The 25851-nt window shown below is 50.4% G+C and overlaps 1 protein-coding gene across 5 annotated transcripts; it reads right to left on the bottom strand.

Annotated features, from left to right (window-relative positions):
* Nucleotides 1-335: 335 nt before the first annotated feature.
* Nucleotides 336-24777, bottom strand: Dlg4 (discs large MAGUK scaffold protein 4). Of its 5 annotated transcripts, none has more exons than XM_076871677.1 (20): nt 24689-24777; nt 17257-17322; nt 13851-13904; nt 13642-13692; nt 13321-13445; nt 13053-13222; nt 12805-12941; nt 12517-12661; nt 7129-7424; nt 6858-6960; nt 6599-6713; nt 4230-4406; nt 3953-3989; nt 3834-3861; nt 3676-3723; nt 3493-3594; nt 2949-3121; nt 1910-2019; nt 1314-1405; nt 336-1090 (listed from the first exon to the last, which is right to left on the bottom strand). In XM_076871677.1, the coding sequence occupies exons 1-20, from the start codon at nt 24716-24718 to the stop codon at nt 984-986; spliced, it is 2166 nt and encodes a 721-aa protein (XP_076727792.1). In that variant the 5' UTR covers nt 24719-24777; the 3' UTR covers nt 336-983. The 5 variants fall into 5 exon arrangements, with proteins under 5 accessions (XP_076727792.1, XP_076727791.1, XP_076727790.1 ...); XM_076871676.1 differs by having other exon boundaries at nt 13642-13698; XM_076871675.1 differs by having other exon boundaries at nt 17158-17322.
* Between the last annotated feature and the right edge of the window lie 1074 nt (nt 24778-25851).

A 25851-nucleotide genomic window follows, 5' to 3' on the forward strand; every position in this document is an offset into this window, starting at 1 on the left:
CACCCTATTCTCTCTGGGTTGGGATGAAGAAGGATCTGGATTTACCAGACCCACCCATCCCTGGGCCCCCACCCTGTCTCCCTCCACACCCAGGACCCAAATAACCAGGCCACACACGAGTTTCAAGTATCTGTCTCTTCCTTTCACTCTCTCAAAAGAAAAAATAAATAAATTGCAGAAGGCGGCAGCATTTCCAGTCTTCCCCTGGCTCCCAGACACCCAACCCCTAACCCCTGCCCCCCACCCTCCCTCCCATATTTCCCACTCCCTAGACCCATCCCTCCCCTTTCCCCAAAAAAAAAAAAGAAAAAAGGAAAAAAAGAAAAAGAAAAAAAGAAACAAAGAAGAAGAAGAAAAATCCCAGGAAAAAAAAAAAAAAAAAAAGCCACAGTTAGACCTTCCACTCATGCAAACCAGCAAAGAAAAAAGGTGGGGGCATGTGGAAGGCAGGGGACCTGCAGAAGAGTCCCACTACTTCTCCCCCAAAAACCACCTTTTAGGAGAAAAAAATGAAAAAAAAATTGAGAAATCAAGGGACATGGGGAGTTATGATGGAGCAAGGGTGACCCCAGACCCTGCCTCCAGAGAGCGCGGAGGCCTGTGGCCCTGCATCCCTACAGCGGGTGCTCCTTGAGAGGGGCCCTGACTTCTGGAATGTATGGGGGAGGGCGGGCAGCCCCCAGTGGGTCTGTGTGTGCATTGGGGGCAGGTAAGGGTAGGGATCCTGAGGAGCAAGGGCTTGGAACCAGGAGCCCGGCTCCCCGCCCAGACCCCAGGTTCCTAGGATTCTGGAGCCCAGTTCTGGGGTGTAGGGATACATGCAGAGGAGTGTCCCCCCTCCAATGAGCTGGATCCAGTTAGAAAGGAAATAAATAAGAAGGGGTCAGAGGGAGGCTGGGGTGCGAAGGACGTGGGCAATTCAGTCCAGACTAAGGGCCCGGATGATGGAGGCAGGGCGAGTCCAGGCCAAGCCAGGGCAGGAATCAGAGTCTCTCTCGGGCTGGGACCCAGATGTAGGGGCCTGAGAGGTCCTCGATGACACGCTTCACCTTGTGGTAGATCTCCTCAAAGCTGTCACCCTCCACGATGGCTGGGAGTGGGTAGAACAGGGAGTGAGGCCAAGGGACAGAGGATGCCTGACCAAGGCAGGATACAGTCCAGAGAAATGGGCACCTTTTCCTAATTCCCCCAACCATGAGCCATGAGGCTGCACCCACCCACGGGGCATCTCTTCCAGAGCCATCCCTGCAGTGGGGTGAACTTTGTCAAATCTGAGCAAAAGTGCCCTGTGTGTTTCACCACTGCAGCCTCACCTGAGAAGCACTCTGTGAACTCCTGCTCCAGCTTGGTGGCTCTGTCAAAGGCTTTGCGGGCTTGCTCCTCTGTGATCCGCTTGTTAATTTCTCTGTGAAGAAAGAAAGACCCAAAACTTTACCTCCTCCATCCAGGGATGTTAGGCTGCAACGGGTACTTTCTTATTGAAAGCAAGTAGCAAAAAATATAATTCCTGATATCCTCTGGGGTCACAGATGAGCCCCCACCCACAACCCACCCCAGCCAGGTGTGGGTATTTCCAGGACCTCTCTAGAGTTTATCCTTCCAGTCTTCAGCCCCAGAGAAGGAGTTAGACTCTAACTCCCAACTGCTCCTGAGGCCCTGGCTTGCCCCAGCAGGCATGTGTCCCAGGAACTGCTGGGAATTGTAGCCTGCTTAACTCAAGGTAGGAAAAAAGAGGAAAAGCCTGGGATTCCTTGCAATCTCTGGGTTTCAGTTCTCCATGCAGATCCCCACTGAGGGCTGCTGGAGTTGCTGTCCAGAGTTCTGAGGGGAGAGTTCAACACAGAGGCCTTGAGAGGCCCAGGACCACAAGTGCGGGGAGCAGAGGGGAGGCCCCCAGGACCATACTCACAGCACATTCTCCAGGGAGCGGGGGCGGATGAAGATGGCGATAGGGTGCAGGTGGGCCGCCTGCAGCCGCCGCACAGCATTGGCTGAGACATCGAGGATGCAGTGCTTCCCCTGGGGGCAGGCAGGGTAGGCGGAGGGGGACCAGCAGGTGGTGGGAAAAGACAGACAGAGGTGCCAAGAAGGGACACAGAACATGGAAAAGAGGGGACAAGAGGATGGCCAAAGGGGAAGTGACATGAATGTCAAAAGACACATGGATAGAGTCAGAATGGGAAAGGGATATGGACAGACAGAGTGAAAGACAGAGAAAAAAAAAGAGAAGACAGAGAGCCAAGCACAGGAGGACAGCGAAAGAATAGGATGGAGGATGTGATGAAAACCAGGCAGGAAGGGGATCCAGAAGACGGAGGCAGAGCAGGGCCAAGAGGGGCAATGGAGAAGGGGATGGGGCACGGAAGGTAGGACAGGGCAGGTAGGGAAATAAAGCAAGGGAAAAGGAGAAAGGAAGTAGGATAGAGGGAGGAGGGAGAGGAGGACAGACAGAGGACAGACAGATGGAAGGGACAAGGAGAGACAGATGGAGGAAGGGAAGGCAGATGGAGCAAGGAGCCATGGAGGGAGGACAGGCAGGGTGGCAAGCATCAGTAAAAGGAGTTAGCAGAGGAATGGAGAGGGGCGTGGGGACCCCAGGAAAAGGAAGGAGAGGGGAGAGGGCCAGGAGGAATCAGGAAGAAGGGAGGGACCAAGTTGGAGGAGGCCAAGATACAGCCACAGAAAGAGAGGAGAAGTGGGGCGAGGAGGAGGGGAGCAGAGGAAAGGGACAGATGGCAGTGGGGAGTGTGGGGTCAGGAAGTGAGGGCAGCAGGGCACAAAAGAGCAGGCAGCCAGACAGAGTTGCCCAAGAGGAGAAGGAGGTGGAGGACGGAGTGGAGACCCAGCAGGGAAAGAGACAGAGAGAAAGAGAGTTAGAGAGAGTTGGAAGAGGCAATGGGGTAGGGAGAGGGCAGAAGGAAGAGGACCAGGTGCTCACTGGGTCCTACCTGCTCTGCCACCTCTCGCACGGACTGGACGCTGGTCCCGTAGAGATGGCTGTTGTACTGGCCAGCCTCAATGAACTTGTGCGCCTGAATGTCCTTCTCCATTTTCTCCCGGGACGATACAAAGTGGTAATCCCGGCCATCTATCTCATACTCCCGCTTGGGCCGTGTAGTATCTGCCAGGAAGTCACCCCACCCCCCCAAAGATCTAACCACCATCCCTCTAGCTTAAAATCTGCCTCACCAACCAAACCCCCAAAGTGCCCAACTCATCCTTGATAGGAGGCCACTGTGGAGACTAAAACTCAAGAGAGACAGAACTACTCCCCCCACACCCACCAAGGTCTCCCATTTTCTGGCCTGGGGTTGACTCCTGTATAACATAAGGGGAGCTGAGAAGACCCCTTCTTTGAGGAATCCTGTGACCCCTACACTCCAATGCCTGCAGGCAGTTTTGCCTACAGCCCTCACAAGTGGGGCTCCTCAGGCATCCCACTCCTCCACCCCCACCTTCACCTCCACCTCCATCCAAGGCCCCAGCACTCACGGGGAACACAGGATCCAAACTTGTCGGGGAACTCAGAGAGAAGATCGTCATTGGCGCGGTCCTTGGTGGGCCCAAGGATGATGATGGGGCGAGCGTAGTGAACTGAGGAGAGGAGCCGGGCTCAGGCAGCGAACAGACCAGGGGAGCAGGAGGGCTGGGGCTGAGGCAGGGGCCAGGGCTCACCTTCCATCTGCGTCACTGTCTCGTAGCTCAGAACCGAGTCTTCTCGACCTGGTGGGAGACAGAGCGTCTTCAAGGGGCTCCAAGACAAGGGACCTAGGGCCCCCTTGCCTTCTTTGGTGTTCCTCTCACCCCAGGGCTTCCCAACTGGCCCTACCTACCCTGTGATCCAGAGCTGGAGCCCCAGTCCTAGGAAGAAAAAAGCAAGCCATGGGTTGGTTAAGGGTTCGGCTCTGTGAAGACCCCACTCTTGCACCAAACTCACCCCTCCTCCACCTACCTTGGCCTTTAACCTTGACCACTCCCGTCGCTCAACCCTGTGGGATACATGGAGATATGGAGGGTGGGAAAGTGTCTAGTGAGGCCTAAAAGCTCCCACACTCTGGACCCTGTGATCCTCAGTGAGGAGCTGTCTGCCCCAAAGGCTCATAGAAGCAATAGTCATGAGGAGGGCCCACCAGACAGACTCCAGGGAACCCCCTTTTGGCTGCCCACCCTGGAGAACCTTGGGAATTTCAGTGCCTGGAGCAGGAAGTCTGCAGGTTCAGGAGCCTCACCGTCGTTTGCTGGGGATGAAGCCAATGTCATCCGTCTCACTGTCAGAGTGGACCCGCCGTGCCTGCCACCACTCCTCATCGCTAGCATCAATTACATGCAGCACATCCCCAAAGCGGAAGCTCAGGGCCTGGCTCAGAAAGCCGCAGTCCTTGGTCTTGTCGTAATCAAACAAGGCCCTAGAGGACAAATGGCTATGGGTCAGGGCATGGCTAGTACTCCAGCCACTCCAAGAACCAGCCTAGAGGTTCTGGGCTAGGAATTTGTGGCAAAGCTTGGGTTGTTAGTGGCATCCCCACAGGAACCCCAAAACTAGGAAGGAACCAAAAGCTCTGCTGTAACATATAATTGCCATTACATGTATGTTGTGTCCAATTTCCAGGATGAGAGCAAGAACTCCAGACAGAAGTTTTCAATATGCCTGCATGCCACAGAGTTCCCTTGAATCTGCTCAAATTCATAGGGGAAAAAAAAAAAAAAAGTCCCTCACTGGCAAACATTAGTTACTCTTATCCCTTATCAGCATCAAACTCTTGTCAGGGAGTCAAAAGTACTAGGGTTAGGACAAGAAAACTATTGATTCTCCAAGAAAGCAAAGATGCTGAATAAAGCAATGGGACTGGGAATATAGGGAGAGAGTCTGGAATTGCTGACATCATCTGGGAGTTGAATTACCCTGGGGTCCAGAAGGAAGGAGAGCCAAGTGGAACCTCAGGTATGAGCCAGGTGTCTAGGTGGATGGTGAAAGAGAATACAAAAGCACCCAGAATAGAGAACGTGAGCTGAGTGCGGGATGTGTTGAGTGTGACATGCTGGTAAGACATCTTAGCAGAGATGGCTAGAAAGCAGATGGCCAATCCCAATAACCAGGAAGCTGAGGCAGGAGGAATGCCAATTTCAAGGACAGCCTCGGCAATTTAGTGAAGCCCTAATCAACTTACCTGTCTCAACAAAAAAATAAAAAGAACTGGTGAGCCGGGCATGGTGGCACAAGCCTGTAACCCCAGCAGCTTGGGAGGCTGAGACAAGAGGATTGCAAGTTCAAAGCCAGCCTCAGCAACAGTGAGACACTAAGCAGCTCAGTGAGACCCTGTCTCTAAATAAAATACAAAATAGGGCTGGGGATGCAGCTCAATGGCCAAATGCCCCTGAGTTCAATCCCTGGTACCAAAAAAAAAGAACTGGTGATGTAGCTCAGTAGTAAAGTGCCCAGGCTTCAACCCTGTGGCATGCCCAGGAAGGAAAGAAGGGAGGGAGAGGGAGAGGGAAGAAGGAAAAGCAAGCAGATGGCCAGAAAAGCAGGTCTGCACCTCTGAGAGGTCAGGTCAGGGCCAACGGCTCTAAGACACATGTGCAGACTGGAGTGGCAGATGAGGCTGGGCAAGTGAACAGGACCAGAGAGAGAGAGAGACAGAAAGGGGAAGTGCAACAGAAACTTAAGCCACAGGGCCCACACTGGGGAAGAGCACAAAAGAGAGTCAATAGGGAGAGGAGTCCTAAGAAGGGAATAAATGCTTCTGAAGAGACAGGAGACAGGTGCAAGAGAGCTGTGGTCCATCTCTCTGAGAATTCCCACAGGGATGCCAAGACTGAAACAATATTAAAAATATCCTAGGGCTGGAGATATAGCTGCGGATATAGTTGGTAGAAAGCTTGCCTTGCATGAACAAGGCCCTGGGTTCAATCTCCAGCACCACAAAAAATATATAATTCTATATATCCTAAAGTTGAGGACAGTGACATATGCATAAAGTCCCAGCTATTCAGGAGGCTGAGGCAGGAGGATCATTCAAGCTCAGGAGTTCAAGACCAACCTGGGCAATATAGCAAGACCCCCATGTTAAAAGTAAAAAGCTGGTGGATGCCTGTAATCCCAGCAACTTGGGAGGCTGAGGCAGAAGGATCACAAGTTTGAGGACAGACTCAGCAATGACAAGGCCGTATCTCAAAATACAAAATAAAAAGGCCTGGGGATGTAGATCAGTAGTAAAGCTCCATTGGACTCAATCCCCAATATCTAAATAAATAAATATAAAGAAATCCTAAAAGCCCTATGTTTACCTCTTAAATGCCCAATTGTGAGGCAGTATGGGACTCCTTGGGGAGGGGTCATGGTGCCCTGGAGCTAGAAGGCAAGTGGAACACTTGGGGTAGAAGTTATTTTCCAATTCAGATGGTGTATTTCAGAAGATTAATCTGTGTCACTGAGCCTGTGAACAGTGGCTGAGCAATAAGCCTGGGTGTGGGGCAGGCAGGCGGGGTGTGGATCAGGCAGGGTTTAGGGCAAGAGCTGGCTAAGGAATAGGGAATGGGCACAAAAGAAAGAGGAATCCACAGAAACCCAGAAAGCTCAGCCCAGCAAGCCTCTGACCTGATATAGAAACCCCTTTTGGGGTTGCTCCGAAGGGAGGCAGTCCCTGAGCCGAGGCTGCTGTTCATGAGCTGTTCCCGAAGGTCGTGGATCTTGGCCTCGAATCGGCTGTACTCTGAAGAAGCACAAGAAAGTTCTTGAACTGTGCTCCATTCTCTCACCAAAACCTCTCTGTCCCACCCCATCCTCATCCTTGCTGAATCCATCAGTTGAGGAAACAAGTTCTGAGCCCACAAGATGGGTTCCTTAAGCCTGGTACCTTCTGGTTTATATTGAGCAATGATTGTGACCGTCTGACCCGCATTCTTGAGGGCAATGGCAGCCTGCTCATGGCTGGCATTTCGGAGGTCAACACCATTAACCTAGAGAGAGGAACAGAGGCTGAGTAGCTTGGCACTTCTCATGTCTAAGTGGCGCAGGGAATAGTCCAGCAGGGGACCAGGCTTCAGCCCACCCAGCCCCTTCCCAAGAGCTCTGGGCTCTGCTGGGGGACAGGGTGGGCAGGCTGGCAAGGGCAGGCCTTCCCTCACCGACAGGATCTGGTCCCCCTTCCGCAGCTCCCCGCTGAGGTCCGCAGGGCCCCCGGCCAAGATGAAGGAGATGAAGATGCCTTCGCCGTCCTCACCACCCACAATGTTGAAGCCCAGGCCCGTGGAGCCCCGGTGGATCACGATTCGCCTCGGTTCTCGGGGAATGTCTTCCTCCCCAAGCAGGTCCTTGGCCACTGGAGAGTAGCGCCGAGGGGAAGTGGGGGTCATGGCTGTGGGGTAGTCAGTGCCCAGGTAGCTGCTATGACTGATCTCATTGTCCAGGTGCTGGGAATAAGCTGAGGGAAGACATAGAAAGAATGAGATGAAACATAAGGAGGATACCCATCGGCACCCACCATCCCACCCTCTCCAGCGGGAACCAAGAGAGCCAGACTCAGACAAAAAGGAAGTTATTCTGCCAAAGATATTTGGTGATGTGGTAAAGAGGACATCAGATCCAGCAATGTCAGAGGTCAGGAATTTATAGCATCAGAGATTGGTTCTCTTAGGGGATAAAGGACTTTAAAGTTATGTGTTGTCCTTGATATGCCAGGGATGGTGATGTCAAACGACAATATTAATACCATGCTTTTTGGGTTTTCTTTCTTTTTGGTTGATATTTTTCAGAAATCTCTTAATCCATAAAAATTCCTTTTTTTTTTTTTTTTTTTTTTGGTCCCCTCCTCTTTGGCCATTCATCTGTTGAAAAACTAGGTCATTTATCTAAAAAATTATCCCAGGTTTTATGAGGAAAATTCTAACAGGGAAAATTCCTGCATAATACCTGTGGTCTTATTTAACCTATGCCTCTGCTCCTGTATCTCCTGTAACCTGGGGACTTTATTCTAGAGGCTTCATCAGATTCAAATTCAATATGTGAGTAAGCAGACTTCACAGGTGGCGCTGTGCACTCCTACTGTGTCACAAAAGGCTGCAATGATGTCTTGTTGTCTTTCAGATGTATTCAGCCTTGTCCACCCGTCAGCCTCTCATCCAAGCTTTCACAGCCACTGATGATGATTACTGCCTAGTTTGGATATTCATCTGGAACCATTAAATGATAACAATTCTGGGTTTTTGGTTTTTTTTTTTTGGTGTGTGTTTCTTTTTCTATAAAGAACTGTCCCATATCAACCTTTTAGTTAATCTAAGGTATAGTTTGTACAGGAATGATGGATACTCAGCTCTTTACCAGTTTTTAGTAAATGGGTTTCCTAGCCTCTTCCAAAGAGACCCATTTTCTTTTCAGTCCTAGGGATTAAACCCCAGACCTTGTGCATGCTAGGCAAGTGCTCTACCACTGAACCATATCCTCCAGCCTAAAATTAATTTAATCATAATTTGTTTATTTTTGTTTAATCTTTTCATTATAGATGAACATAATACCTTTATTATTATTTTTTTTAATGTGGTGATAAAGATCACACCCAGTGTCTCACATGTGCTAGGCAAGCACTATACCACTGAGCTATAACCCCAGCCCTTGTTTTTGTTTTTGAGACAGGGTCTTGGAAGGTTGTTTAGGCTGGGCTCAAGCAATCCTCCTGCTTCATCGCCCAGGTAGCTGGACTATGGGCACTTATCACCAAGTCTGGCTTCCCAATTATTAATTTTTTTTTTTTTTTTTTTTTTTTTTTGGTACTGGGGATTGAATCCAGAGGCACTTAACCACTGAACCACATCCTCAAAACTTTTTATATTTTATTTTGAGGCAGGGTCTCACAGAATTCCTCAGGACCTCGCTAAATTGCTGAGGCTGGCTTTGAACTCATGGTCCTCCTGCCTCAGTCTTCCAAGTGGCTGGAATTACAGGATTATACCACAATGTCCAGCCTCAATATTTTTAAATATAACTATGACCTCGTGGACTTTCACCTATTGAATGAGTTTTCAATGAATGGCCAGGAGCCTCTTCAACATGGCTCTGTGTCTTTGTTTTTTTTTTTTTTTTTTAAGAGAAAGTGGGAGAGAGAGAGAGTGGGGGAGGGAGAAAGAGAGAGAGAATTTTTTTAATATTTATTTTTTAGTTCTCGGCAGACACAACATCTTTGTTTGTATGTGGTGCTGAGGATCCAACCCCGGCCGCGCGCATGCTACCGCTTGAGCCACATCCCCAGCCCGGCTCTGTGTCTTTAATGTGACCCTAGTAGTCGTAGATATCTTCCTTCCTTTCTAATATGAAAGATGATGAAGTTTGTCTCATATATTTCTTGCCAAAGATTTGGAATCAGTCATTTTCCAAGGAGCCCAGGTTCCTTTACATAGATTATGGTATCCAGAAATAGTACCACGTGATTTTAATGTGGGTTTAAGTATGATTTCATATTAGGTAGGGGCAGCCACACCTCATTATTCTTTTCTAAAATGTCTTAGCTCTTCTCCCACACATACTTTTCCAGCTGAACTTTAGGATCAATCTGCTACATTCCCAGGGGAAAACCAATATTAAAATTCTGATTAGGATTGCATGAAATGTACAGATTAATTTGGAGAGGGTTGAGATCTTCTACTTATTATGGTTTTCCATCCAGAATCATTGTTTTGTACCCTTCAGTAAATTTTTTTTTCATGTAACTCTTACACTTCTTGTCAAGTTTATATTCTATCAGATGACAACAGTATTCTTCCTCCCACCTTCTTCCCTTTGGTAATAACAATAAAAAATGTTATGACAAAATTACCCCAGCAAAATTACCCTGGTTAAAAATTATTGCTTTTGACCAAAATAATAATAAACAGATGTTAGATTTGAAAAGAAAGAAACAAAATTAATCTTATTTGTTAATTATATTGTAGACCATTTAGACTAAAACACAAAACAAATTAACTGAAAAACTTAGAAATAAAATGGAAGGTTAAGAATATGGGGCTAGGGTTGTTGCTCAGCAGTAGAGCACTCGCCTAGCATGTACGAGTCCCTGGGTTCGATCCTTAGCACCACATAAAATTAAATAGAATAAAGATATTGTGTCCAACTACAACTAAAAAAATAAATATCTAAATAAAAATGTGGCCCTGGAAAATAAGTAATAAGAAATCATAGCAATGAGAAGATGTAATAGGTAAAAAAAGCCCAATAAAAAAAAAATTCTAGGGAGGGGAGGGGAGGGGGGATAGGAAGGGGATAGGAAAGGCAGCAAAATACAACAGACACTAGTATGGCAGTATGTATAAACGTGGATGTGTAACCAATGTGAATCTGCAATCTGTATACGTGGTAAAAATGGGAGTTCATAACCCACTTGAATCAAATGTATGAAATATGATATGTCAAGAGCATTGTAATGTTTTGAACAACCAATAAAAAAAAAAAAATTCTACAGAGGCTAGGGGACAAACTTAATGAAGCATTTGCCTAGCATGTGCAAGGACATGGGTTCAACCCCTAGCACCACCAAAAATAAAAAATAAAAAATCCTGGAAATTACAAGAACAACAAAGAGTCATTGGACCCAAAGATGTCAACAGCACCAACATTAAGAAACCTGGTCTAGGGCTGGTGATATAGCTCAGTTGATAGAGTGTTTGCCTTGCATTCACAGGCCCTGGGTTCAATTCCCAGCACAGCCAAAAAAAAAAAAAAAAATAGAGAGAGAGAAAGAAAGAAAGAAACTTGGTCTAGGGCTGGGACTGTAGCTCAGTGGCAAAGCATTTGCAGTGGCAAAGCGTTTGCCTAGCACCTGCGAGGCACTAGGCTCAATCCTCAGCGCCTGATAGAAATAAAATAAAGACATCTAACATTTAATTCCCCTCTGTTTAAAAAAGAAAAAGAAAGAAAGAAATCCCAGTCTAAGCTGGGTACAGTGCAATCCCAGCAACTCAGGGGACTAAAGCAGGAAGATCACTAGTTCAGGGTCAGCCTGGGCACTTTAGCAAGAAACTTTCTCAAAAAAATAAAAAGTACTAGGGATGTAGCTCAGTGGTAGAGCACCCCTGGGTTCAGTTTCTAGTACTGCAAAAAAAAAAAAAAAGAGAGAGAGAGAGAGAGAGGGAGAAACTTTGTCTAAAACAGTAACAGTATCAGTAGTAAGAGGCATCACTATCTCATTCCTAAATGAGAAAAAGGACACACTGCAAAATGTTCATTGCTGGTTGCTAGTAACTACTCTTCATCACATTAAGGAAAACGTCTCTGCTCCTAGTTTACTAAAAGTTCTCACCCAAAAATAGATGTTAAATTTCATCAACTGGCTTTCCATATCTATTTAAAATGATTCTATAATTTTTTTTCACTTTTTTTTTTGGACAGGGGATTAAACCCAGGGACACTTTACTACTGAGCTATCTGCCCAGTTCTGTTTATTCATTTATTAATTTTTATTTTGACATAGGGTCTCACTAAGTTGCTGAGGGTCTTGCTAAATTGTCGAGACTAGCCTCAAACTTCTGATCCTCCTGCCTCAGCCTCCCAAATTGCTGGAATTACAAGCATGCACCACCAAACCCAGCTTCTCACTTAATTTTTGATAATGAATCATAGTAAGACGTTTTCTAATAATATACCACTTTTAGTTTTCTGAAACAATCTTTTTTAAAAATATTATTCTCTTAATATGCTAGCCATATTGGGGTTCCTACTATGACACTAAAAATTTCTGCATCTCTGTTCAAAAGTAAAATTATTCTTTACTTTCCTTATTTTAGGTTATCTTTGTGACTATTTAAACTGGCCTTTTATAAAATGAGATGTGAAGCCTTTTATCTTTTCCTACTCTGAAAGAGCATAAGAATCATCTATTGGGGCTGGGGTTGTGGCTCAGCGGTAGAGCGCTTGACTAGCATGTGTGAGGCCCTGAGTTCAATCTTCAGTACCACATAAAAATAAATAAATAAAATAAAGGTATTGATAACTACAACTAAAAAATAAATATATTTTTTAAAAAAGTCATCTATTTCTTTCTTTCTTTTTTTTTTTTTTTTTAATTATTATTAATGGAGATTTAACCCAGGGGCGCTCAGCACTGAGCTACAATCCCAGCCCTTTTTGTTTTTTGTGTTTTGAGACAAGGTCTCACTTGCTTGAGGGCCTTGCTAAATTCCTGAGGCTGGCCTCAAACTTGCAATCCTCCTGTTTCATCCTCCCAACCGCTGGGATTACAATCATGCACCCCTATACCCAGCTAGAATCTATTTCTTGAGAATTTGACCAAATTAGGCATAAAACCAAGTGGGCCTTAAGCTCTGGAGGGCAAGATTGTTCATCTTTTCTAGTGCTTCTATGGTGACTCATTTTCTATCACTTCTCTAACCAGAGCAAGGATCAGAGGTTGTGACCATTTTATGGGGATAATCTGCAGAGGAATGGTCACAGGGAATATCCTAGAATTATATGTCATGGGGATAACTAGAATGGGTCATGAGGAGCTTTTGAATTTGGAGGGCTCTCACAGGTTGTGATGTCTGGGGGAGCATAGCTGTCACTCAGGTAGGCATTGCTGGGCTTGGCCACCTTTAGGTAGACAACATCATACGTGTTCTTCAGGGCTGCCACGGCATCCTCATGCATGACGTCTTCCAGCCCCACACTGTTGACCTGGGGTCAAGGGAAGCAAAGCTCAGACAGAGCCAGAAATGGCAACAAGGCAGATGTAGTGGGGTGGGGTAATAAGAATCCTGAGCCTGTCTAGGGTCTACAGGTGAGACTCAGGTCTGAGCTAGAAAAGTGGAGGTCCTCACCGCCAAGATCTTGTCTCCAATCTGCAACCTCCCATCCTTGTGGGCAGCACCGCCTTCGATGATCTTGGTTACATAGATGCTATTATCCCCAGGGATGTGCTGGTTCCCTACGCCCCCTGCGATGCTGAAACCAAGACCTGGATGCAAGGAATGGCATAAGTAGGTGCTCAGGTACCTGGGAAGCAGGACTTTTTTTGGGGGGAAGGGAGGACATTTAGGACAGTAGTGGGGACAAAATCGGTTACTACCTTTAGGCCCCTTGATGAGCTTGATCTCCATGACCTTCTCAGCTGGGGGCTTCCGGCGCATGACGTAGAGGCGCACGATTGAGCCTGCCTCTTTGAGAGCCTCCACTGCTGCTGAGTGGGTCACCTCCCGCACATCCACTTCATTTACAAACAGGATGCTATCGTTGACCCTGGGAGCAGCAAGGTGGGCCTGAGCCAGGAGCTTCCTGCTGCCCTGGCCCTCATTTTCAAGCGTACTAGCTTCCTAACCCCTGTCTCCCCTCCCCACCTGAGGCGACCATCCTGGGCTGCAGCCCCTCCAGGAATAATCTTGGTGATGAAAATGGATGGATCGTCACCGATGTGTGGGTTGTCAGTGCCACCTGCGATGCTGAAGCCCAGACCTGAGTTACCCTGAGAAAAAGGAGGGCAATAGGTTAGCCTCCCTCACTGAACAACCAATTCTGGCAAGGCAAGTGGGACAGGGAATAGACAGAGAGCTGTAGACAGAGCACTAAGGGACATGGTTAAAGGGAAGGCCACCTAGAAAACACGGGCACAGAGACACAGGCAGGGAAACAAGAGGAACTTGAAAGAGGAGCTGGCTCACCCTTTCCAATGTGATCTCCTCGTATTCCATCTCCCCCTCGGTTCCGTTCACCTGCAACTCCAACATGGGACAGAAACACAAAAACAGTGAGATGGACATTCCAGCCTGAAAACCTGGCCCTCCCTCCTCATGCAGGGACTTAGGTCCTCCATCCCTCCCTCCCTCCCTCCTTCTACAATGGTCCCTACCCCAAAATCTAAACAACTCACATATCCTGGGGCTTCTAGGGTATCTGTGTTGACAATCACTGGGGGAGAATTGGCCTGTGAGGGAAGACAGGAAACGAAAAGCTGACTCAGCCTTGGCTCAAGAGGGAGCCCATAACCAAGGATGGGTCCCATCAGCCTAGCTCCCCTTTCAGCTACTTCGCCAAGCCCCACTCTGCCACCCTTAGGGGCTCTTCAAGGACCCAGGCTCAGCCCACATTTCATACACACACACAGACACACACACACACACACACACACACACAGATACACATGTGCATGGATTCAACTCTGCTCAGCTCAGGTCCCCTGCAAGAGGAAGGAAGTGTATGAGAAATGAGAAGGGAGAGACAGCCAGACGGAGAGGGGAGCAGCAGATGGTAAAGAGTGGGGGGGGGGGGGGTTGGGGGAAGGGAGCTTCTCACCGGATGTAACACCACGGGGTGTTACATGCCTTATGTGCTACACACATACACCCCAGGGCTCCTGTCCACCAGGTCCTGTTCACCCCCTTCCTGCCCGCTCCCTGTCATTATCCCCCCCACATTTTTATAATGCACCCCCAGATTTGTCCCTCACCTTCGCATACATTTGCCCTAAACCCAGCGCCCAGGGAATCCGGGATTTCCCCAGCTGCAGGCCCCTCCCTCTCTCTCACCCACCCGCCATCCAATCCACGCCTTCCTCCAGGGACCTTGTTGCCTAGCAACGGTATCTAAGCCCAGTCAAGACCTGGGGAGACCCACCTCCAGGAGGCCCTGTCGTCAGGACGGCAGGCGGGGGAGATGGGCGTGGCCTAGGGTCGTCCAGAGGCCTGAGCGCGGCAGGACGCCGCTGGCCCCACCTTTCCTGGCCTGGGCCCCGCCCCCCACTAGCCGGGCCGAGAGGAGGCCAGGTCGAAGAGGTTCGTGGGCACAGCACATTCTGAGGAACCTGCCTTCCAGTCTCCCCTGCGCCCCTCACCCTACGCAGCGCAAAGAAACGTCAGAAACAGGGAGTGGTGAAAGACATCCGGGTCCTAGCCTGCACATCTACTCCCTCCCCCTCGCCTTCATTAAGGAAAGGGTTAAAGTTAGGCGTTCCCAGGTCTTTGACGTCAGGCGGCCAGGTCTCTGGACTCCCAGGCGGGGCCAACTTCAGGCCGGTCCTAGGGGCTTCCCCAATTTCCAGGGCAACCAAAGCTACGTCTCTATGGCAATAGGGAAGGCGTCCAAGAGCCTCCTTCCGGGGTCCCCAACCTATTTCCTCCTTAAACAGATTAGCTTAAACAGGCTAAAGGATTCTCCTAGTCTCCTTCCCACTTTCCCCCTCCAAAGAGGCCCTCCTCTCTTTTACTTCTATTTCTCAATTCTAGAAACTGCCGGCCATTTTCAGGCTCTACCATAGATTTCACATCCATAAATCTACTACCGCCATCCTCCCAACCACAGCAAACACTGTTGTCCAGCCAACAGCCACATACTGCTGAAATCTTATCCACATGTTCATCCCCATTCCTATCCTAGACCCTCCCTGATGCCCCATCCTTCATCCAAGATTACATTCCTCCAACACCCTCCATCTAGATCCCTGTACCCACCCTTCAGTTTCTATCCTACAACCCCAGCCTCCATTCTCTATCCACTTCCATTTTCAGACCCCTGCCCTATACTTTATCGATCTCCTGTCCTTACCCTCCATCCCAATTTGATTCTCAGAGAGGGAATCAAATGTTACCCCATATTCAAACCCTCAATATTCTAACTCCAAATCACCCCTTCACTTCTCAACCCACTACCCATCTGAAGATTGGGACATCTCCTGTCCTACAACTGAGGCCTTGTCCTGAGATGTCCTCCAGCATCACTGTAGCCTCCAGCACCCTCCCTCCACTCCCATTTGCTTCCTGAGCTCTGGTCCCAACACTCCCTGGCACCTTATTACCTACTACTCCTCAAACTTCCCTTCTCTGTCTTCCTCCTCAATAACTACTTAATGGCCCCATCTTGTAAAAAGCATTGCACAGGCCTTGCAATCAGAATTGCACACAAATGCTGAGCATCATCCCCATTTCCAGGGCCTCACTTTCTTTTCTCTGGACCCACTCAATCCACTGCCCCGATTCCACAGTTTCATTCCTATGTCCTCTTCCCACCCACATTCAACACCTCTCCTGCACTCCCCAAGCTTAGGGGACTCTCCTTTCCTCATCCCCTTAGCTCAGAAACTTCCTCCCCATTTCGTGATGAAACATCAGCAATCTCCCCCTTCCTGGGGCTTCCACACCACTGACCCTCGATGTCCTCAATCTCACAGCTTGCCTGTGCTCTCCATTCCTCCCCATCCTGTGTCCCAGAAAAGGAGACTGAGGGGGCAGAAGATGGAAAGTGGACTGGAAAATAGAAGGTTTCAGAAACAAGGTCTCCCAGGACTGGAGAAGGGAAAGCACACTGAGCAGAGAAGGAGGGAAAGGGGAAACAGGTGGTGATGAATAATAAGGGGGAAAGTGGGGGAAAGAAAGAAGATATGGGTGGGGGTGAGCCCAAGAAGAGAGGAACAGGAAAGGTGAAACTGAGAAATAGGGAGCTGGCTGACCAAGGAGAAGACTGATCAGGCCGCAGAGGCCTGAGCTGGGGATCAGCAAGGGGGGGAAGGAGATGCGTGGGAGGAAGAGAGAGACAGCATCAAGAACCAGCCAGCCAGCCAGCAGGGAGGAAAAAGCGGTGGAGGGGGAGGAAGAACAGAGGAGAGCAAAGACTGGGGTAGAGGAAGAGGCAAAAAGGCCCCACGATGATGTGGTGAAGTCTCAGGCCAGACAGATGGAAAGGGCTGGAGACTCAGGGACAGGGAGAGCAGGCCCAGAGGCGGAGGTGGGGGAGGAGGCGGGAAGGGACAGGAGCAAATGAGGGCAGCAGGCGCTTGGAACAGAGCTCTGGACACAGAAAACACAGGAAGCAACCGGAGGTTGGGGGTGTGAAGGAATGAAGAGGGCCCTGGTGCAGGGGGCCTCCAGGGGGATGCAGATGTCTCAACATGCGCACACAACACGTAGCGCTCAGACACACTCAGGCACACTCAGAGAGACACACACACAAGCGCCTCAGGCTCCGGACCCACTCCCACTTGCCTGACCTGTTTCTCCTCGTGGGACCAACGTGTTTCCAGCCCCCCCCAAACGCCCCCTCCCCCAGGCCCCAGGAGCCCAAGCCCCAAATGCCCCACCCCAGACCCAACCTTTCCCCACAGCTCTTGCCCTACCGGCCCGTGGGGGTTGCTGCAGCTCCGAGGCTCCGAGGGCCGCACGGGGGAGGGGGCCGCCAGGGTCTCCTACCTTGAGGGGGGAGAGGTGGGCGTGGCCCACGACCCCGTGGACGGCCTCGAGGTGGGACAAGTTCCTCTCCGCCACGTGCACCAGCTCGGGGGCGTTTACCTGGTTGGGGAGGTGGGCCGGGCTGTGCTCCAGAGGGGGCGTGTCTTCATCTTGGTAGCGGTATTTCTGGGGATGGGGACCGAGGCGTCACTGGGCCGGCCCAGTGCCTCAGGCTCCAGGCCGCCGGCCCCAGCCGCCTCCTCTTTCCCCAGCCAGTGCAGTGCGGAAGGCCCTGGGGCCTGACCAGCTCCTCCCCCTCCCTCTCCTCCAGCCCATTGGCTCCCCTCTCTCCACCCTCCCGACAGCCCCCTCTCCCGCCAGGGCCTCAGCACCTCTCCTCTCTCCCCAAATTCCAGCTCCATCCCCCAACTCCTGCTCCTCACATCCCGGGGCCTTGGCCTTCTACCCAGCATCCCCTTCCTTGGGCATCAGTGTCTTCACCCATTTTCCAGGCCTTCTTCCCTCCATCCTTCAAGAACTCTTGCCCTGAACCCTGACACTAATATTCTCCACATCCCATCCCCCAACTTCTTTGCTTCCCTAATCATCTAAATCCCACTCCCATGTTTTAGACTCCCCCTCCCATGCTCCACTTGATGCTCCTGCTTTGCACCTCACCTTCATCATCTCCGTCTCCCCATTGCAACCTCTACCCCATGAGCAATGGGTTTTCCAGCACCTTGCATGCATGAAGCAAGGACCAAAGTCAGCCTCTTCAACTAGAAGGTATTTGGCATCAGCCCCCAGGAAGGACAAAGCCAAGTCTGTCTCACTCTTCCTTCAAGGGCCTCACTAGTTCCCAAGTAGTCATTAAAGGGACCCCAGAGCTAGCTGCAACCTTATAGTAAGTAGTCCATCCCCAGCCAGCTAATCCGGATGTACTAGAAAGGGATGTGATGGGGGAGGAAGGGGAGGAACAAAGGCAGTAGGGCTCAGAAGGGGACAGAAATGAGTGCCAGGTCCCTAACTGGGGAAGAGGGTAGCATGCTGAACCTTACAGTGAATTCAGGTCTTCCTCTGGCCTTTTGGGGTAAAAGATCCAACATGTCTCCTGACTCCCTATTAACCAGCTGCTACCTCAAGGGCCTCCAGTACTAGCTTCATAGGAACACCAGTAAATGAGATTAACTGGGGGCAGAGAGAGAGCAAAAGGGCAGATGAAGGCAGCAGTGAAGGACAACTCTGCCTGGCTCCTTTTACAGCTGCCTCTGTCCACCTGTGCTACTCTCCTCAGGAGTTGACCCCCACAGTAGAAGGGTCCAGACTCCAGGTTCAGGGAAGCAGGCAGAGAGTACCAGATGCAGGGCTCTCTCAGGGACTAAAAAAAAAGCATACAGCTACTAGTACTCATGAGAAAAGGGGGTAGAATTTCTCTCTCAATTTTTTCTGAAAAGCTGAGAGTACCCCAACATTTGAAGGGAAATAATTGCAAGATCAAATAGGAAGAAGCTTATCAAGTACTATGCCTGGTATATGATGAGTATGATTCTGGAAATTAGGATGATGAACCAAGGCTGAGGATGTAATTCAACACTGTTGTAGACTAAGGGTGAATGAAGTAAGAGAACTAGAGGAGGGAAATGGTCCTGTCAACATAAAGATTCTCAACTCAGGACACAGAGGCAACTAGAATTAAGAAGCACCTGGATATGTTTAAAGAGTTTTAAAGAAGGGAAATAGGGGATCACCAAGTCTGGGCCATGGATGTGAAGAGAGAATCCAAAACTTCAGGTGTTAATACCATGGGCACAAAAAGTAGAGAAGGAAAGTAGGAGTAGTATGCAAAATAGCCCTCCTCAAGGGCTGAGCTGTCTTGGGTAACAGCACTATGAACTGAAAGAGGTTGTTCATTCCATATCCTGAGAAGGTGGTCTTCAGCCTGGACAATGCGCAAGCCGAGGGACAATGCCCTGGAATTGTAGGGTCTGGGAGAAAGGGAGGGAAACAAGTCTCTCTTCTCACTTTGTAAGGCCCCCAATTTCCTGCAAAATAAATTAGACTAAAACTTGTAGTTCCAAGTTTTGGAGTCTGGGAGGGTTTAAGTCCAATGTCCCTCCATCTTCACCCCCTTCACAAAGAAAATTCCTGAATCTGATGAAGAAATGTCAGTGTACCAAAGAAAATGGAAGCATGAAGACAGACATTTCATGGTTTATTCTAGAGAGGAAATGAAGGTAAACTTTTATCACAGTGAGACCCCAGACATCTCTCCCTGCCCCATCCCCATGGGCGAGGGGAGTGTCTAACACTGAGGAAAAGGCTTCTGGGGACTCATAGGTAACAGGAGGAAAATGAGGAACATAGAATGAAGAACTGAAGGTCCCAAAATGTGGTTGGAGGAGGTTAGGCCCTATGTACAGCCCCTGGAAATTTTCAATGTATAGGTAGTGAGGGGGAAAATAAAGGGGGAAAGGTCTGGAGGGATGGGGGTGGGGACCAGAAATTCTGAAACTGAAAATTGAAGGATGGGGTTGTCAGCACTTCTCAGTCCTGGATTGGGGCAACTAAAGCAGGACAGGAAGGAGGACACCCCCCCCAGCCCCTTTAGCCCACTGGGACTTGGGGCCTTGAGCAGTGACAGCTCAGATAATATTGGATGGAATAAGTCTGCACTCCCAACATATTAGGGTTTGACACAAGTGAAAAGCCTGGAGGGACATAGACAGGCTCGCTGTTGTTCCTTCCCTCTTGCCCACCCCCCGCCAAAGCCCCAGTTTCACGAATGACCTGGAACCAAGGCTTGTACCCCAAAACAAGGATGTGAGTTAGTGGATGATAAGAGGGGCGACCCACTGTGCTTGTCCCCAGGAAGTTGCAACGCAGAGACCCCGAGCCAAGCAGAGGCAAAAGCGATAGCACTTGAAGCTCACACCCTGAGATTTGGGGGGTCCGGGAAGAGGGGAGCGGGGCCGGATCCCGTACCGCGGCACGTACCACGCAGAGACACATGGAGGCGAATCTGTTCCGAGCCGACATGGAGGAGGGGAGGGGAACAGAGGGAAGGGGGCGGGTGGGATATCAAGGGTCCCGGGTTGGGAAAGGGGAGGGGCAAAGGGGCGGGGGCTGCGGCGGCCGCCGCGACAGGAGGCTGCGGCGGGGGGGGGGGGGGGGGGGGTAACGGCGCCTGCGCAGTACGGGAAAGCGTCACGATGGGAGAGAAGGGTGAGGGGAGACCCTCTTAGCCACCAACTTCCCTGGTCCCAGCTATTTGTCTGTGGACCTCACCTTACATAGTATATTCCTATCCTGACTTCTACAAATAGACTCCCCAATTTATCTGTCTGGTTCTCAGGGACCTCCTATCTCATCTAATGCCCCATGCCCAAATCACCAGGCCCCTAACCATTCACTGAACAGTTCTCCTTCACTTAAAAGAATTCCTAAGGGATCAAAAATGCCTCTCCCAACAGCCCCCACCTTAAGACTGTTACTATGAACAGCATCCCCTTCCAAGACATCTCCTACTCTAATAGGCATAGGTCTCCCCTGAAGTCCAGCCCTACCTGATAACCAGACAATGCTTCTTCAAGAGTTTAAAAGACCACACGGATCCTCGCTGTGCCTTCAACTTAATATACCCCTATATCATCCCTTTCTAAATCATACCTGTCCCTCGATTCATTAATAGAGAACTTGAAATTAGTGCAATTCTTACCCTTGTTCTAATATAAATATCCAAATGAGGAGCCTACCAATTTGGGGGGATACCCTGTCCAAATTGCGGAGTCTAATGATACTCAGGACTTTCTAATATATCAATCCCCCACAAGAACCCAATTTCATGAGATATTTAATCCACCTTAAGGCAGGCCCTCCCAATTCAACTACAATCTTCTCAATTTATTTCCAAACCCTATGTTAGGAGGTATTTCTCTATCCTTTTCTTTACCCCTCAAATTCATAATTTACTCTGACTGACTCCCTAAATCTCAACATTCCCTCCATGATTCTGAATTCCAGTTTTGTTGGAAAATCACTCACAAATATATCTTCCCTACACTCAAGACTCAAATAATATTCACCAAAGTAAGATCTGGACTGCAATTTGCTGTGACCCACAAATCTTCCAGAACATCTCAAACGAACTGACTCAGGTTTCTTCAGAGGCTTCTATTTTCTCCCAAACAACTGAAATTGAAAGGCTATCTTCAAAATATTCTCCCATTGAACACCCACCTTTCCAGTTCTGAAATCCCAGTAAGGGGTCTCCTCAAATGGCTTATGCCTTCTATAAAATGCCCACCCATGGCAGAAATGACGATTTCCCTAGAACCTCACCCATTGGCATCTGATAGATGCGCCCCTAAAATGACCCCCAATGTCCTAGTTTCATATCTGGATAGAACAAAATGCTTGACTCTAAAATTTTTTTCTAGACCAGAAAATGTACAGGCCCTTCTTCTCCACTAGTGGGCGCTACACCCCATTAAGACCCTCTCCCATCCCCCATTTCCTTTTTCCCTCCATTTTCCGTTTCCCCGTTGCCTGGCAACACAGCAATCAAGGACTTTGGTGTCGCCTAGCAACCGTCTCCCTGGAACAGAGAGCTGAGGTAGGAGGGGTGCTCTGATGAAATCTGAATAGGTCTCCATCTTGGGAAAATTGAGACGTCAGACCTCCCAACCCTCGGATTCTCTTTTCCAAAGACCCCAGAGTCCTGCAGTTCGCGGACAACTGCCCCTTAAATCTGGTCTCCTTTCGGCGCAGGGGACCACGCCACGCCTCTCCTGGGTCAGCCCCGCCCTCATTTCGGTCAGGTAATCCAGCCCCTCCCCTTTCCAAGGGTTGTTGCCCGCCTCCTCTGAGAGTAAGCCAGACCCCACCCACCTGCCTCCTAGAGACCACGCCTCCGTCCACTTCCCGCCCATTCGCTCCCCCGGCCTCGCCCACACTGTCCTTCCGCCACGCCCAGGTCGGCCAATGAATGAGGCGGTTGGCCACACTGCCCCGCCCCCGACATCTTAACTTTGCCCAATAAGGACCACCCAGAGGGTTTAACCGCTTCGCCTCCGAGGTCCTGACCAAAAACCCCTCGTCTTTTCCCCACTTTATTCCCACCCCCCACTTATTCTGCTCCGCCCTCCACCACCCTCGCCCGGCCCTCAAATCTGCCACGCAACTTCAGTCGTCGACGGTTACCATGGCAACGGCGGCAGCAGCGCGGGGAGAAGGGGGAGGGACGGGGGCGGAGTGGGAGAAAGAGATGCTCAGAGACAGAGATACTGGCAGAGATAAAGGTAACGAGTAAGACTAATGATAGCTGTAAAACAGTTTGCACAAAGCACAGGGCCTAGCACAAAGTGGCGTTCAATAATGCTCCTTAAATTAATGCAGAAGGAGTCTATAAATATAGGCGATGAAAGATGGAAAGGCCGTCAAGACCGAAGTGGGGAGCTCAACGACCACAAAGTCTGATCATTCCCTATCTAGCATTTTCGGGGGGCCGGAGCCATGTGCCCCCTGCTGGTTGCTCCTGGGTTACCCTCCGTTGCCCTGGATGGAGAGAAACCACAACTCCCAACAGTCCTAAGGGCAGCAACACTCTAACACTGAGTGATCTTGTGCCTCAGGGTCTTATGGGAGTTGAAGTCTTCGCCATCCCGAGACTCAAGTTTTGCAGCCAAGGAATGTGGCAAGCCTATGTCTCTATGCCTCAGTAAAACCCCCAAATGCTTTCTGCAAACCTCCTTCCTTCAAGGATGCTCAATCCTGCACTCCATCAAAGAGGTAGAAGTCTGGAGGGGAGAATGAATAACCCCCATCCACCCACCCAGAACAGGCTCCAGAGCAGGCAAGCCCCTCATCCTTGCTCACATTAATGTGTTTGTGTGTTGGAAGCAGAACCCACACATTCCAACCAGCCTGCTGTATATACCTGTACACAAGGGACCATAGCTAGGGAGCCAAGGCCAGGGAGCAGGCTGAAGGGCAGGAGACAGGAGGAGCATCCAGTCACAGACATTGAAAGAAACCAGAACAGGGAAACTGAGGCACAAAAATCAACCAGGAAGAAAGCCCAAAGCCCACAGACTGGGAGACAAGCAGTCCTGGTGAAGAGTAGAGATCTGGGCCTAAAGGTCCTTAGCCCTCAGTCTCTTCCAGTCATGCTCACACGTGCACAATGCATGTGTACACACATGTGTGAGTTTGTGGCAAGGAACATGTGTGTCCTCAGCTCCCTCCCATGAGAAGCTGCAGTTCTCACTAAATATAACCCCCTCCCCAGCCTGTGACTCACCCAGACCCCGCCTCCCCCGGCCCCCACTTCCTGTCCCACCCCCCAACCCCCAGCTGCCTGCCACCCGCCCAAGCATCCCTCCATACACCAGGCATCCAGCTTTCCAGTCCCAGAGTCTGGAAGAAAAGACCTAGGTCTTCTGCATCCCACCAGGAGCTTGCTTGCAATAGCCATCCAAAATCACCCTTTCCAGGCTCTAGCCATGGGGACACCCTTATAGGGAACCCCACTGCTGCCAGCCTTGCCCTCTTCCTACGCCTTCATCCTACTAGCCTCTTCACACCACTAACCTCAGTCATAAGTCCTCAGGGACCCTTACATCCAGGTGTTTTCCCCCACCTTGATCCCAAGCATCAGGGGTAACAGTCCCCTCCATCTGCTCTTCTCCCTCTTTCTTGAGCAGGGCTAAAAGCAGTGTGGGAGGAGATGGGGATATTGGGCACCTACTTGGGAAACCCTCAAATTTTGCACCACCCATCAGGTCCCCCTTTCCAAATCCCCTCCCCAAGCCTCTCCTCCTCCTTCACAGAAGCTGGCAGTCTCAGCTGCTGCAACCTTCTAGTTCCCAAGGGAGAACCCCAAGTCCTAACCTCACCTGGCCCATTCCCTCAGGTGATTCTGTGTCAGGCCTCAGCCTTCGGACAACTCCCAGTTATCTCCGTTCCATATGACTGAACCCCAACTTAACAGTTCCCTCAAATCAAGAGAGCACCCCCAAACGTATATACCATGAGACGCTTGTTCTATAGCCTGAAGGCCCACCCCTTCCCTGCCAGCTGACACCCCCAGTCCAGTCAGGCACTCACAACCAATAACCTTTAGCCTCCTGCCAAGAGCCCCTCAAACTGGACAAGCCACCTGGAAGCCAGCTTTTCCCCCAGGAGGGTAAAGAAGCCCCCCACACACATAGCCCACCTTGCAACATACAAGAGGACTCCCATGTGAGCCAGGCTTCTCCTTAAATAAGTTGCCCTCAAACATCGCTAGTGAACCCCCAAACCCTTGGGACCCTGAAACCATGGAATACCCCCAAATTTTCATTTTTCTACAGGTACAAATGGATCACTCCAGGGGGCACCTGTGGCCAAATCCAGGGTTTTCTCGTATGTGAACCCCCAAACTAAATTATGACCCCCAATACATCTTACTTCTGATGCTCTCACTCCAGGGTCTCAGTGCCAGATAAGGCCTGCCTGACCCCTCCCCACATATTCACATGCTCCCTCCAGTTTGTAGCCCCCCCATCATGCTTACCTTGGTTGTCACTATACAGAGACAGTCCATGTTGGGGGGCCTGGCCGCGGCGGCGGGTAAGGGGCTCTGACTTCATTGGAGTTTCGTTCCTCCCCTTGGTGGGTTCTCACCCCTCCCCCCTCCGCACCCCACTTTTGCAGGGGGGGCCAGGATGGGGGGAGGGGTGAGAGGGGAAGGAGGGGGTTGGAGAAGGGAAGGGTAGGGGAGCGTGGGAGGGAGAGGAAGGGGGCCCTAAAAGGGGCTCCCCAGTGGAGGGGAGGGGGCTTGGGGAGCACACCCCGATTCTCAGGAGGGGCGGGGGCACCGGGGGCTGGTAGCCCCGAGGTTCGGGGGCTGGGGCATGAGCTGGGATGGGGGAGGGGAACTGGATTTCGGGGAGCCCCGCGGCAGGGGGGGGTTTTGCCAAACGGCAAGGGGCTAGGGGCCGTGGCGGGGGAGTGGGGTGGGGGGGTTGGAGACGGCAGCGGCCGAGGGAGCCGTGGAGCCGAGGAGGGAAGGGGAGAGAGGAGGAGAGAGGAAGCAGGGGGAGGGAGGGAGGGAGCTTGGAGCCAGAATGGGGGGGGTGCCTTGGCAGAGTTAACTCCTTCGGTGCTGGCAGGAACCCGGATAATGGGAAAGGAGATAGAAGCAGAAGCAAAGAGGCCCTAAGGCAAACATGGAGACCTGGCCAATTTCCAATGATGAAAGCAAAGACCATGAGAATAGATTTCATTTGTTAGAGGAGGAAGCTCCCATGGTTAGGCTGGGAGCATGGTGGTTGTTTAAATACTGGAGGGAAGCCGTGGCAGGGGGTAGGGTGTGAGGGAGGGGCTGGCAGGAGGGAATTCCTGGGGGCCTAGTGCTTCCTCAGATTCACAGGAGGAAGCCTGAAAAGTCCTGGACTCTAATGCCTGAAATTGGGGCAGGCAAAGTAAAGGGAGAAGAGAAAAGAAGAGCTACAGGACCAACTGCATAAAGTGCATTCTCAGTGCCCCCAGCCTCTGGGCCACTGACTCAGGATGCTGTCAACAGGGCCCCCAAGTCTCAGTTTAATATTGGCAAGACTTTGCTCCCCACTCCAGCCCTGCGTGCTCCCTCAGGAAGGCAGGCACCCACCCCCACCTCCTTACCTGACTCCCTGAGATGGAAGCTTCATAATAGTCCAGGATGTCTGTCACAGGAGC

The sequence above is a fragment of the Callospermophilus lateralis genome, chromosome 11 (genome assembly GCF_048772815.1).
Source record: "Callospermophilus lateralis isolate mCalLat2 chromosome 11, mCalLat2.hap1, whole genome shotgun sequence".
Lineage (NCBI taxonomy): Eukaryota > Metazoa > Chordata > Mammalia > Rodentia > Sciuridae > Callospermophilus > Callospermophilus lateralis.